This window comes from Heteronotia binoei, chromosome 21, assembly GCF_032191835.1.
Source record: "Heteronotia binoei isolate CCM8104 ecotype False Entrance Well chromosome 21, APGP_CSIRO_Hbin_v1, whole genome shotgun sequence".
NCBI lineage: Eukaryota > Metazoa > Chordata > Lepidosauria > Squamata > Gekkonidae > Heteronotia > Heteronotia binoei.
Window position 1 is genome coordinate 191,569,012 of NC_083243.1, and position 14,082 is coordinate 191,583,093.

Below are 14,082 nucleotides of genomic sequence, written 5' to 3' on the forward strand. Positions count from 1 at the left end.
AGCCTGTACTACCATTCTTTGCAGAGAGGATGCAGACTGGTAGAGATGCCCACCTACAACCTCTACCAAGACCCAGACAGCTGTCTCCTTGGGGCTCAGCTGCAATGTAGAGGCCAGAGCCACGTCCAGCCCTCAAATAAGAGAGAAGGATTGCCCCAGGCTGGCTGCATGGGCACAGAGCATCTCAGTGGTGTCCTGGAAGGGCTTCAAGATATGCATAATTTGGGAGAGGATCAGACAGTCATTGGAGCTGATGCCTGAAGTCCTTTCCTCCCTGCAGGATGGTCATGGGGAAGATGACATCCTGTGCCACACTATTCTGCTCCATCAAGCATGTTATCATGGCATATGTGAGATCCCAGCAGGTGAGCACATAATGGATGAGCCAGTATTCATGCTCATCCCCCCTCCTCCTAACTCATGCGCAGCTGATGGGCAGACTTGATGCTATGTGAGAAGCGGGCAGCCAGGCTCCAGCAGGTCTTTAGCAGGACTACGGCTTGTGGGTGGCAGCATCCCAGGTGTGCTCCCTCACAGTGCTTCCTAGCCCCAGGGCATCCTTCACCACCTGGTGCAGTAGGTGTATTAGGCAAGCAATGCCCTTGAGGAACACAGTGCTCACCATTGCCAGTAGACACTGGCATCCATGACCATATAACATTGCTGCTACTAACCACTCCCTCAGGCTACTCTGCCATGTAGTCTGCATCCATTTCCTGCACATTGATCAGAACCACTGTGTAGCCAGATGGCAGCACTGTCCCCTCCTGGGACCAACAGTCCAAACTTTTAAATCTTTCAATTGCCACCAGTGGGTGTCAAGTCTGTGCTTAACTTTGGTCAGGCCTGCACTAAATCTTTGGTTCAGGAGAAAAGCATCCTGGGTAAAGCCATACTGTATTCCAATGCTGCTAGCTTGAACTCTCCTCACCCCCCTCCTTTCCTTTGTTATGTAGTTCTGCTTTGAAATGGGAATATGTGAAAGAGTTTATCGGGCCTTCTCAGGCTGGGCATCGGGGGAGGTTGGTGCCAAGAGACGCTCAAGGCCAAAGCAGGCCTGAGAAAGAAATTGTAACATCAATGTGTGAATGTGCCCTGCATAGTACCCCTCCCTCAAGAATCCCTTTGAAGTGTACCTTATATGCCAGCATTCTACTGTATGATCTTTAGTCTTTCAATCTTACTGTAGTCGAGAACCATGATATCAATAAACTAGATACTTTGTTTCAACGAAGACTCGTTATTGAATCTGCCGACTTGACAGTGGGTGGTGAGGGAGAGGCAGCCATACTGCCAAGCTGCTCCAGAAGTCTGAGGTGAAATGGATGGTTTGACCTTGAGCTCTGAAGAGTTCTGCCTTGACCAGTGCCACTGCAGATCAATGCATGGTGGGCAAAAATTGCCAGCTCGTTGTCCTCAGCAAGGGGACAGAGGGAGCCACGTAGTGCAGCAGCCAGCAAAAGGCTATGTCCTCCACAAGGGAGAAGGTTGGCCATCCATCGCAATCATCTCACTAATGAGGCGAGTGAGTGTTTTCTGAGCCCTTCCTCTTGCCACTGTCAGCATTCCTGGGAACATGACCTCTTGGCCTGTCTTGAGGTCCCAACCATGGCACCCAGAGCACGGGAACCTTTCTTGGAGGGGCTTCCTGCTCCACTTACTTGTCCCTGCTGAGAGTGAATGGGCCTCTTCCTCCTCCCACTGCCTGCCAATTTTTCCACTGATGGCAAAAAAGTGGGGTGCACCCTTTGCAGATGCCTGCAGAGAACAGAAGAGGAGAGGTTTTGGGTGTTCATACCCCTATGGGCATATGTGTGGCACACCTGGCACTCTGCCACATAGCGGTCACTGGGAATGGGGCCCCATGATTTGAGCAGGTCGGACTAAGCACACTAAATGACAGCTATCAGAGAAGTCCTCTCAAAGAGTTCTAGCAGCTTCTGGTGTCTGTATGTTGCTAACAATTCTGTTTCCTCTTGGGAAAGCCACAAGGACAGAGAAGGGGAAGAAACCTCTCTGGTGCTACCTGCTGAGACAGGACTCAGGAGGGGGGGACTCGGTTTCATGCTTGAGGACAGGGGCTTCTGGTTCTCGGGGGTGGGGAGGGCTTCTTTCCCCCATGACGAGCACTCCTTTCATCCATTTTCACCCTCATAGTGTTCACTGAGTCCCTGTGCTATGCATTAGAGTAGGAAGGGCAGAACCAGATCCCTGGTTCCAGAAAACTCCCAAGCCCCCACAGCAGAGAGTAGAAGAAATTGCTAGAAGGAGAGGTGGGGAGGAGAAAGGCACCCAATCGCTAAGTCCCTATGTTCAGCATGAGCTCAGGAATAGCAGAACCAGATCCTTAGTTCCAGAAAACTCCCAAGCCCCGACAAAAGAGAGCAAAGCATATCACTAGCAGGAGAGGTTGAGGGGAGGTGGAGGCACAATAGCTAAGCCCCTGTGCTAAAAGCCCAGAGTAAATTACTGCTCCCTAATTCCAGACTCTGGCAACAGACAGCAGATCAAGCAAACAGAAAGCAAAGCAATGGATCAGCTCAGCTAGCTCTGTGCCTCTCTTTTGAGATTAAGTTGATGGGTGAGTTGCAATTATTGTTTGGGAAAATTGCTGTGTGCTATCACAAATCAACATGTTAATGGTAGTAATCTTCACCAAATATCTAATAGCAAAAGGTAGCCCTTCTATAAGAATCTGTAATGGTGAAGCATCCAAGACAAAGATATACGTTTCTGTGAGCCTGTAATAATCTTCAAGTTTACAAAGAAATATAAAAAGTTATCAAAACTAAAATACAGCAAGTTAAAAGTCCCCCAAAAAGAAACTTGCAGAATCTATGCATATGCCAACTTTGCAAGAGAAAGGGGATTGGATGAGGAAAGGGAAAGAAAGCCAGCTGATTGAAGGGTATAGCAGGAAGGAAGCCAGGCTACTGGGTGGGTTGAGGAAGGAGGGAAAACCTATCAGGCTTTTAGGTGGAGTAAGTGGAGAGAAAGAAGGTGTCAGCAGAGAAAAGGGGGTTTCCTATGATCCTCATAGATCTCCACCCAACCCCCCCCCCCCCCCAAGTAAATATTCTATTTCTCAAAATCAGTACAGCCAAACACTGTTTTGGATTGGATATGAGTAGCCATCAATGAGAAGATGGGGTGGGGCACAAGCATACCCCTTAATCTCAGGACAAAAGATCTGATAAAGTTACACAATTATTCTGTAACTAATTTTAAAACATGGGCATGGTAATCTACCACATTCATGTATACCACACAGATACAAAGGCTTAATTTAAGCATCTCTTCCAAGAAGATCTTGTTTGTATCAGCAATAATTTGCTTAAAGATGAATGTCAACAAGGTTATTTTTTATTAACTGTATGCGCAAGCACACGAGGGTGGAAGGTCAGGGCAACCTTATCTATAGCATTTGGAGGAGAGCCCTACCTGAAAACTTCAATTTCCATATTGTTCCTCTAAATCAAAAGAATCAAGTTTTGCTTCTCCATTGTGATAAACTGATCTCAGGAGCCTCTCTGCAACACTTTCAGGTGACTCTAATCTGCTTGCCTGTTGGTCAATGAATGCCTGCTATAATCAGATTACAAGACCTACAGGCTTCCCAAATCCCCACACACAAATAGGCTTCCCAATCCCCAGGTCCCAGTGGGGGATCCCCCGATTTTACAGGCTTCCCCCCTCCCCCAGCCAGCTGGCCAGCGGGGGAAGCCCCACCCCCACAGCCATTATGCACCTCCACAAAAGATTCCCATAGGGAGTGATGGGGAATTGATCTGTGGGTATCGGGGGCTCTAAGGGGGGCTGTTTTTTGAGGTAGAGGTGCCAAATTTTCAGTATAGCATCTAGTGCCTCTCCCCAAAATACCTTCCAAGTCTCAAAAGGATTGGACCAGGGGGTCCAATTCTATGAGCCCCAAAAGAGGGTGCCCCTATCCTTCATTATTTCCTATGGAAGGAAGGCATTTTAAAAGGTGTGCTGTCCCTTTAAATGTGATGGCCAGAACTCCCTTGGAGTTCAATTATGCTTGTCACACCCTTGCTCCTGGCTCCGCCCCAATGTCTCCTGGCTCCACCCCCCAAAGTCCCAAGATATTTCTTGAATTGGACTTGGCAACCCTATACACAAACATTTAAAGCTGAGGAGGCTATATAAATACCTGTGGGCAGCTCTCTGTCTGCTGGTCTTTAGGTATTAAAGGCCTAAAGAAGAAAGTATGATTGGCACAACATTAATCATAGTGCAGCACTATCAGCAAGAACTGTGGCAGAGCGCGTGATGTTATGGCAACCGCAGGCGTGTGCTATTTGCTACTTCTCAGAATCATGCAAATTAATGTACAACGTCTGTAAAATTCTCCTAACCCTCATTATGTCAGGAAAGTAGACCTCATCAATGAAGCACACAAGCTTTCCCACTTGGATCTTGTCATATTTCCCTCCTGACTGGAACATCCATTCCATGCGGTTTTCATCCATGATTCCTCCCCTAGCCTTTTCGGTGATCAAGAAATAAGAAGCCCCAACCGAAAAACTGGGAGGATACAACACAAAGACTGCGTGCATAACGATGTTCTGAGTCACTGCATAAAAACCCAGACTTTCAACACAAGGACCAATTCCCCACTCGCCTTGTTCTAGTCTCGCTGCTCCTTTTCCCACAGCGCTTCTGCTGGATTTTGCACAAGCTGCCCTGGGGGCAGCAAGCTGACCCGCCTCTTTTCAAGTTCCCTCCACGGCAGGCAGGATCCTCTGAAAACTGGTTTCTGCCTGCCGCAGAGGGAACTTGAAAACGAGGCAGGACAACTTGCCATGCAGGGGCAGCTTGTGCGAAATCCAGCAGAAGTGCTGCAGGAAAAGGAGCAATGAGACCAGAACAAGGCGAGTGGGGAAGCGGTCAAGGAGGCTGTATGGGGAGGGGAGGGGCCTCAGCAGGGTACAATGCCTTAGAGTCCACCCTTCAAAGCAGCCATTTTCTACAGGGGAGCCAATCTCTGTCAGCTGGAGATCAACTGTAAAAGAAGGTGATCTCCAGGCCCCAACTGGAGGCTGGCAACTTTGTACCTAATCCCTAGTATAATTCAGTTCAGAAAAGTCAACCAGGCTTGAGGTTGTCAACTCAGCTGCCAAGCTAGGTGCACATAACATCAACAAGAATTCAATATAAAATGGACATGTAATGCAGAGAAGTTCATATTCCTGGAAGCAACATAATGGATGAGGGGGCATTTAACACCCAAGCTATTTTAATATCCAGGTAACTGCATGTCTTTTCTGCTGATAATATGCTTTCAGTTTAAAATTTTATCTTGTAATCCACTGAAATTTATAAACGCAGACTTTCCTTTTTTATTGTTATTTTCCATTCAGTTTCAAGGTCAAGGCAGTCTCCTGTGCAAGCACCAGTCATTTCCTACTCTGGGGTGACGTTGCTTTCACAATGTTTTCACGGCAGACTTTTTACGGGGTAGTTTGCCATTGCCTTCCCAGTCATCTACACTTTCCCCCCAGCAAGCTGGGTCCTCATTTTGCCGACCTCGGAAGGATGGAAGGCTGAGTCAACCTCGAGCCGTCTACCTGAACCCAGCTTCCTCCGGGATCAAATTCGGGTCGTGAGCAGAGCTTAGGACTGCAGTACCGCAGCTTTACCACTCTGCGCCACAGGGCTCTTTATTCCATTCAGTTTACAAGCTGCTTAAAGGGGCCTTTTACAAGACAGGTCAAAGTCCTCAGTTTAGTTCAGTAGTTACTGTTCTCTCTCTCTTTTTTTTTTTTTTTAAAAGCAAAAGTAACGTAGACTTTCAAGAGAAAAGTGGATGCCACTCTAAAGGCACTTAACAGCAGGCAGACAGCAGGTAGACTTCCCAAATTGATCTCACAAGGTATTACTGTTGCTTCTTCATAACTGATTTGCATGATGACTTAGCCAAACAAGAGAAGACACGGAAATCTGATAGAGCTATGTCTGTACAGAGCTTGTATAATAAAATGAACAGAGCAAAAGGATGCAAAAACCTTGTCATGTTAATATTTGTAGAAGTTTGGAGGAAACTAAAAGTAATCCTAAAGCAATAGTAACACTCAAAGAGTGTTTTCGCACTGACCTTACTCGGCAGCGATGTCCCTCTTCACCGCGCAGCGTCTGCGCAGATTTCGCACACGTTGCTCCGCAGAACCCGGAAGAACCGCAAAGTCCCGTGGCTTTTGCGTCGCAAATGTAAACTGGTTTTTGGCCAGTTTACATCTGCGACGCAAAAGCCGCGGGACTTTGCGGCTCTTCCGGGTTCTGCGGAGCAACGTGTGCGAAATCTGCGCAGACGCTGTGCGGTGAAGAGGGACGTCGCTGCCGAGTAAGGTCAGTGCGAAACGCCCAAAGAGACAATCTTCACTATACAGTGGTAGGAAAAACACAATCCAGACTCAAATGTGCCACAAGTAGATACTTAAACAGCAGGCAGCTCCAGAAGACAAAGACATATTCAAACAAATTATATATATATATATATATATCCATTTTCAGGTTATTTTCAATAAGAATTCACAGGAACCATCGAAAACAAAATGTTGCTGTGGGCACTGCATGCACACTGAATGAAGGCTGCTTTTACTTGTCACTTAAAAATTCCCATCCAATTTCAGTAGTCTCCATATGTCAAACAAGAACATTTGTGATGCTTAGCTGTCTATGTTGCTTTATGTACCCGTGTATCTTCAGGACTGCCTCTCCCAACACTCTCCTAGGTGATAGTTCCACTCATCAGATCAAGGCCTACTTACGAATGCCATCCTGCAGGAAGATTATCTAAGAATCTTTCTCCTCTAGAATTTTTTTCAGAAGTAGCTGCTGTGTGGTAAAATAGCTTTCCAGTACAGAGCTCAGGAAGGTCCCCACACTACCACCACTGACAGCAGAGTTACATAGGGCTTTTTCACACAGTCTATGTATTCCGGTATGGAAGCTGGTCAGTTACTGAACAGTAACGGGTTTCTGCTGGCATTTCAGACAGACCCGATTCAGTAACTGGCTGCTACCGGAATACTCTCACCTTTTCACACACTCCCGCGGCTGTCCCGGTAGTGAGGCGTGCCTGAGTCGTTACAAACAAAGAGCAGCTTCTTCCACTTTTCAACCCCTCCTTCCGGGTTGAAATCGCTATGGGGTGCTGTGTGAAATGTCCAGTATCTAACCTGGGAGCAGTTTTCGCGCCCTTTTTCGCCCGCCGGCACGCGCGATCTCCGGCTTTTTTTTTTTGAACATCGGGCTAAGATCGCTATAGCGCTATAGCGATGTATCACAACAGCATCACCATAGGGATGCCTGGGCTCCATTAAGATGCCAGATATTGCCACCGCTGAAACCTGGTAACTTATCTCAATAGAGCCTAGCCATCTCTATGGTGCTGCTGTTGTGATACGTCGCTATAGCGCTATAGCGATCTTAGCCCGACGTTCCAAAAAAAAAAAAAAGCTGGAGATCGCGAGCCGGCAGGCAAAAACGGCTGGCGCTGGTGGAAGCGAGATAAGAGCGGATAAGTGTGAAATGGCTTGCTTCAATCACAGAACCCTACCGGAAAAAAAAACATGTGTCTGAAAACTCCCATCCCTGTCTCGGATTACTGCAAGCGGCACAATACTGACTCCCTTCCGGTTTCCACTGGTAAGTGTGAAAAGGGCCATAGTGACCTGGCCCCCATTAAGATCAACTGCATATGGACCTGAAAGATCCACTGCCTTACATAGATCAAGGAGGAAAGTCCCTTGACTTTAAGATGTCAGAAGTGAGGAAACAAAGTACCCCAAGAACTTTTGGCCTCAAGATGTCAAATGCGGGGGGGGGGGAGCGTTGCTCTGACATGGCGGGCGCTTTTTGATCAGGCTCCTGGTCTCTCCCCCTAAATCGTGCTGTTAAATGTCATCAGACTCCGAAATCTAAAGTTTAGTAAATGGGAAAACCACTTAGAAGGAGGAAGACCGCGCCGAAAGTAAAAACCTCTGTTGCTGCTTTTTTAAAACAAGACAACTCGGAGAAGGTCAGTAGCCCTGTTGCAAACCTGGTTCCTAAAATGGCCGCCAGCAATAACTCTCCCCGGCGTCCCAATGAGGAGGAGAACGCCCCTCTGTGTAGAAGAGACTTAGACTTATTAAAATCAGACATACATAGTTATTTTAAAGAGTCTATTGACAACTTTCTCAAACCAATCAACTCTACAGGAGCTCTCTAAGGAGCTAAATATAACTACTAAAATGGCGGAACAAACTGCCGAGGCTGCCTTATCACTCAAGAAAGACATTAAGCAAATTAATGAAACTGAAGCTGTGTTGGAAAGCCGAATTACTGTCCTGGAAAATCGCTCTCATGCTTCTAACCTTAAATTTAGGGGCTTTGAGGAGGGAGAGGAAGGATCTAAGGATCTGACTGACTTTATTACAAATTGGCTTGCTAAATCTCTAAAAATGGAAGAGGGGGGTGTCCTAATGATTTCAAAAGCACAACAGCTGGGAGCGATGGTGTCGGCGCATAGACGAAGACCGAGGGACATTCTTGTGAATTTTGTCTTCCCTAAAATGAAAGATCTGGTTTTAAAAGAGGCATGCTTCAACGGTGCTCTATCTTATAAGGGGGAAAAAATATTAGCTCTTCTGGCTCTCCCCCCGAGACTTTGGAAAAGCGTTGGAAACTAAAGCCTTTTGTTAACAAGCTGCATTCAGCAAACATAAGATTCAGATGGAGCCCTTTGTTAGACATTATGGTCTACAGAAATGGTTTTCTACACAGAGCGTCAGATGTCGAGTCAGGCAGAGCTCTGCTAAATTCTCTGGCACTGAAACTGTCTCCTGCCAAAGAAGATGACCTTTTAAAAGCCAGCCCTCCATTGGAAGACACCCCCCCCCCCCCCCAGGAGAGAGACTGAGAACCTTAAGTTAACTGCTGATCTTGAAAGTTGTAACTGTCTGTTGCTAAATGCATTTTGTTGCATGACTTGAGTGGTCTTTATAGATAGTATTGGGTTTTACAGTTTATTGTCACTCCAGTATGTTCTGCAATATTTCTAGAAAAGAGCATGTCATCTCCAATCCTTTTCTTAAATTTACTCTTCAACTATGGGATCAATGGAGAAACACTATATCTCCAGCTTCTTCCCCTGTAATGGCTTTTCTTGGGCAGTCATGGTTCCCCCCGCCGGAAGGGACAAGGCAGGGTTCAAAGTATGGAGAGACCACAATATCTTTAGACTAACTGATGTAATGACCAACGGCAAATTCAGTACCATTTCTCAATTGGAACTTAAACATAAAATTAAAATTCCTTGGTTCCAATATTCACAAGTGCACCATGCATTACACCAAATTATTCCTTTAATCATGCCTAATTGAACTCTTAATCCATTTGAAAAAATACTAAAAACAGGGATTATTTCCACTAAAGGTGTTATCTCTATTTTATATGCTCTTTTAAATCATAAACAGTGGACTAATACATCCAAAATTCTTGGTTGAAAAACTCACATTTCACTTAGTGACGACCAATGGGAAAAAGCTTTGACAATCTTCTTTATTTAAATCAAAATCATATATTTCAGGTTACAGAATTACAAAATGTTTGCAAGGTGGTATGTCACCCCAGATATGCTATTTAAAGGCAAAGTAAAGGATAACCCGAACTGCTGGAAAGGATGTAATCAGTCTGGTTCTTTTATACATGAAGAAAGGTTAAAATGCTTGAGGCTCTTTAGCTTGGAGAAACGTTGACTGCGGGGTGACATGATAGAGGTTTACAAGATTATGCATGGGATGGAGAAAGTAGAGAAAGAAGTACTTTTCTCCCTTTCTCACTATACAAGAACTCATGGGCATTCAATGAAATTGCTGAGCAGTCAGGTTAAAACAGATAAAAGGAAGTACTTCTTCACCCAAAGGGTGATTAACATGTGGAATTCACTGCCACAGGAGGGGTAAGCAGCTACAAGCATAGCCAGCTTTAAGAGGGGATTGGATAAAAATATGGAGCAGAGGTCCATCAGGGGCTATTAGCCACAGTATATATATATGTGTGTGTGTGTATACACACACACACACACATATTGGCCACTGTGTGACACAGAGTGTTGGACTGGATGGGCCACTGGCCTGATCCAACATGACTTCTCTTATGTTCTTACATTGCTGGTGGGAGTGCCCAGAGGTTTTGGCTTTTGGGAGGAAGGTTCTGGAAAAAATAACAGAAATAGTTGGGTTTTCAATACCGTTTACACCAGAATCTATTTTGCTGAATTTTTGGCCAGATTCTAATTTCTCATCTCTTCAGAAAGAGTTGCTAGCTCTATAGTTGCTGGCAGGAAAAATAGTTTTAGCCAGTCTATGGAAGACAACTAAAGTGCATACATTAAAATGTTGGTTCAATAAAGTTTGGGACATTCTTATACATGATAAATTAGCTACTTACATTGCACTGCAAGATGATCCTAAATCAGGTGATTGGTTTATGGAGAGATGGTTTGTCTTTTTGGAGTATGTTCATAACAAGGATTCTAGCGTTAGTGCTATTCCATCCAAGTACTTGAATATTATGATTAATAACTGTATATCAAAATGTTTTTGTAATTTCTCTCTTTTTATTTGCATGTATCTTGGAATGTTTGTAAAAAGGGTTCTGGTATGTTAGGGCTTGTATGGTTTTATAAAAGTTCTAATAAAATTTAAATTATTAAAAAAAAAGATGTCAAATGTGAGGGGAAATGCATCTCTTTTCACATGAAAGAAGGCTTCTTTATCAAAGTAAAAGAACTGAAAAAGGGCACTCTTGGCCTGGGATCAGCCTATCATCCTGGATATACCAGGAATGCACTCATTGAAACCCCTTTTGAACCATCAGAGCTCCTCACACCTTCATGGCTATAAAACCATGACCTAGGGTTGCTAGATAAATAATTAAACCATTGAAATTTCCTCTACAAAAGCAATCACTGGATAATAATATATGTGCACAAACCATATAAAATATACGCTGTGTATATTTATTAATTGCAACCTAAACTTCTGTATCTGTTATCATCTACTAAGCCATACTCCCTCCCAGGCCAGTCCAAACCTACCTCTTGCCCTAACCAAGTACTCGTACCTTTCATCTCTGAAATACTGGAGTTGCAAAATGCTTAGCAATAGCAAATTGTAAGCAATGCACACCAAGGACATAGCCAGGATTTTTGAGATGGGGGGGGGGGGCTTTTAAAAAGTTGGGGGTCAGGGGAGAGTAATCCCAGCTGCCTCTCACCCTCCCTTCCTCTCAGGAGGGGAGAGAAAAGCAGGACCTGCTTTCTGCTTCCTACTGTCTTGCCCCCATGCCATCGGGTGACACCCACCACCTTGCTCTCTGGCAATCTGGACCTCAGGAGTGGTGGCCCAGAGCCCCCTTTCCTGGCTGCTGCTGGCTGTGCCTGGTGCCCAGACAGATTGAGGCCCTGAGGCACAAGGGTTGCATCTCTGGAGGGGGGAGAGCAGAGCAGTGTCCTCCCTCCTCCCCCCACCCTTTATCTCAAAAGGGAAAAGAAGGGAGCAGCAGCTGTGCCACTGCCAAGCTGCCTGCCTGCCCCAGCTCAACTGCAGGGGAGCAGTGGCTGCAGTGCTGACCTTGTGTAGGAAGCCCTCTAGAGGTGTCTGGGGTAGGCAGCTAGCATGGAGGCTGCTCTCAGCTTCTGCTGCCCAACCTGAGAGGGGGGCTGCAGCATGGTCTGGCTGGGCGAGTGGAGCAGGGAGGCACTGAATGTGCTCAGGTGCAGCTGTGCACCACAAGCCAGCCAGGAGGAGGTCTGTGCACCACCCACAGGTGCTTCCAGAGACCCACTGCAGCCACCACTTACCCTCCAAATACTAGTCAGGGCTGATCCTGATTAGCTTCCAAGATCCGACAAGATCAAGCTAGTCTGGGATATCCAGGTCAGGGCAAGAAACATAATTAGCCAACCAAAAAAGACAACACTAATATTTTTAGTTCAGTCCGTATCCTATTTCTCCTCAACTGTGGATGAGCTGGATATTAACTTTCAAAACACTCACCTTTGACAGTAACCTGAGCACTGCAAGATGCCATTCCAGCTCTGTTTTCGGCCAGACAAGTATAAACACCATCGTCTTCTGGTAAGGCATCTTGAACGGTCAGCTTTGCAATTCCATTTTCAAAACTGGAATGACCATAATCAATTGGTCGATCTAGAGGAGTGGGGAGGAAAGAACCCAAATTGCTGAATAATGCAGTTTTAAGCATTTAATCATATTATCAGTCGATCATCTTTTGTAGCTCCCTTTAATGCCATAATGTCACATTGAAAGGATAAATTCTGGCGCTAGGCACATATATATTACTTCCTTTGAATGGAATAGAAAAGAAAGTTTCTCACAAGAATCCTTGTTCTTTTGTGCTACATACTTATTCTGTATAAGCACTCACAGATTCCCCTACTGAATATTTATGCTGAAATCCATAGCTGGTGGGAATACAGAAGTGTATAACATTTTATACATAGCTAAACATGTTCAGAGGATCACATGATCCAGCCCCCTTGTGCAAATTCGTTTGCCGTATTTGCTCTCTGTTGAGTTTGTGTTCAGAGGAGCCTTTTAGCTGGCAGCCAAGAACTTACCTGTGAGATCTTGAATGCGTCCAGTCTCTTGTGAAAGCTTATGCTACCAAAAACATCTGCAAGTCTTTAAAGGTGCCACAAAAGACTAGGATGGCTCCCAACTAGATTTTTTTTTGGAGTTTTAAATAGTTTATTAAATTTTCAAAAGCAATGCAATACACACACACACACAAATTTAAATAAATAAATAAAACCGCAAAATTACAGAGCAAAACTTAAATCAATACTGAGCGAGACTAAACAAATACAAAGACAGACTTAAGCAATACTATCGTGCAATCAATAGTAAATGAAATTCAAGTATCTCCTTGGTAATTTACCATATGAATTACTTTGAGAAGTTACTTTGAAAAAAGGGAAACCATTTCTCTTCCAAATCCACCCAGGTCATGGGACGGAGATGGTATTGGTCGTCCTGGTGGATGATCTCCAGTGGCATCTGGACCGAGGCAGTTTGGCAGTACTGATGTTGTTAGATCTATCAGCTGTGTTTGATACGGTCGACCATCAGCTGCTGACCCACTGTCTTGCTGATGCAGGGATTCAGGGGTTGGCCTTGCAATGGCTTTCCTCTTTCCTTTATGGTCGAGGACAAAGGGTGGCGATCGGGAGACAGTCGTCCCAGAGACACTTAATTGTGGTGTGCCTCAGGGGGCGGTGCCCTCCCCGATGTTGTTTAACATCTACATGTGCCCCCTTGCTCACATTGCCCAGAGGTATGGGCTGGGTTGGTTGCCATCAGTATGCAAATGACACCCAGCTCCGTCTACTGATGGACAGCTGGTCTGACTGTGTCCCAGATAATTTGGACCTGGCGCTGCAAGCTGTGGTGGGATGGATCAGGCTGAGTCGACTGAAACTGAATCCGATGAAGACAGAGGTCCTTTGCCTTGGTCGCAGCGGTCCAGACAGGGATATTCCCTTACCAGCTTTTGATGGAGTGCCGCTGACAACGGTGTCGAAGGTCAGGAGCTTGGGGGTGCTGCTGGAGCCTTCCTTGACAACGGAGGCCCAGATAGCAGCCACTGCCAAATCTGCCTTTTTCCGTCTCGCACGGGTGAGGCAGTTGGTTCCCTTCCTCAAGCGTGGCAACTTGGCAATGGTGATCTATGCAACAGTCACCTCAAGACTGCACTACTGTAATGCCCTCTACATGGGGCTGCCCCTGTCTCGAACCCAAAAACTGCAGCTAGTGCGGAACACGGCGGCCAGGCTGTTATTAGGGCTCCCCAAACATACAGCCGGGGCTGCGGGATCTGCACTGGCTGCCAATAGTATATCGGATTCACTACAAGGTGCTGGTTATTACCTTTAAAGCCCTATATAGCTGAGGACCTGCTTACCTTAGGGACTGTCTCTCCTCATATGTTCCCCAGAGGGTACTTAGATCTGGGACGACAAATCTATTAGCAATCCCTGGGCCAAGGGAGGTC

The 14,082-nt window shown here is 45.7% G+C and overlaps 1 protein-coding gene across 2 annotated transcripts in view; it reads right to left on the reverse strand.

Annotated features, from left to right (window-relative positions):
- MYLK (myosin light chain kinase) overlaps positions 1–14,082 on the reverse strand; it is a 440,102-nt gene that overhangs the window by 280,250 nt on the left and 145,770 nt on the right. For both annotated transcript variants that reach the window (XM_060262723.1, XM_060262722.1), the window contains one exon: positions 12,066–12,218. In XM_060262723.1, the coding sequence (XP_060118706.1) occupies positions 12,066–12,218 (153 nt within the window). The remainder of the gene's footprint in view (positions 1–12,065; positions 12,219–14,082) is intronic.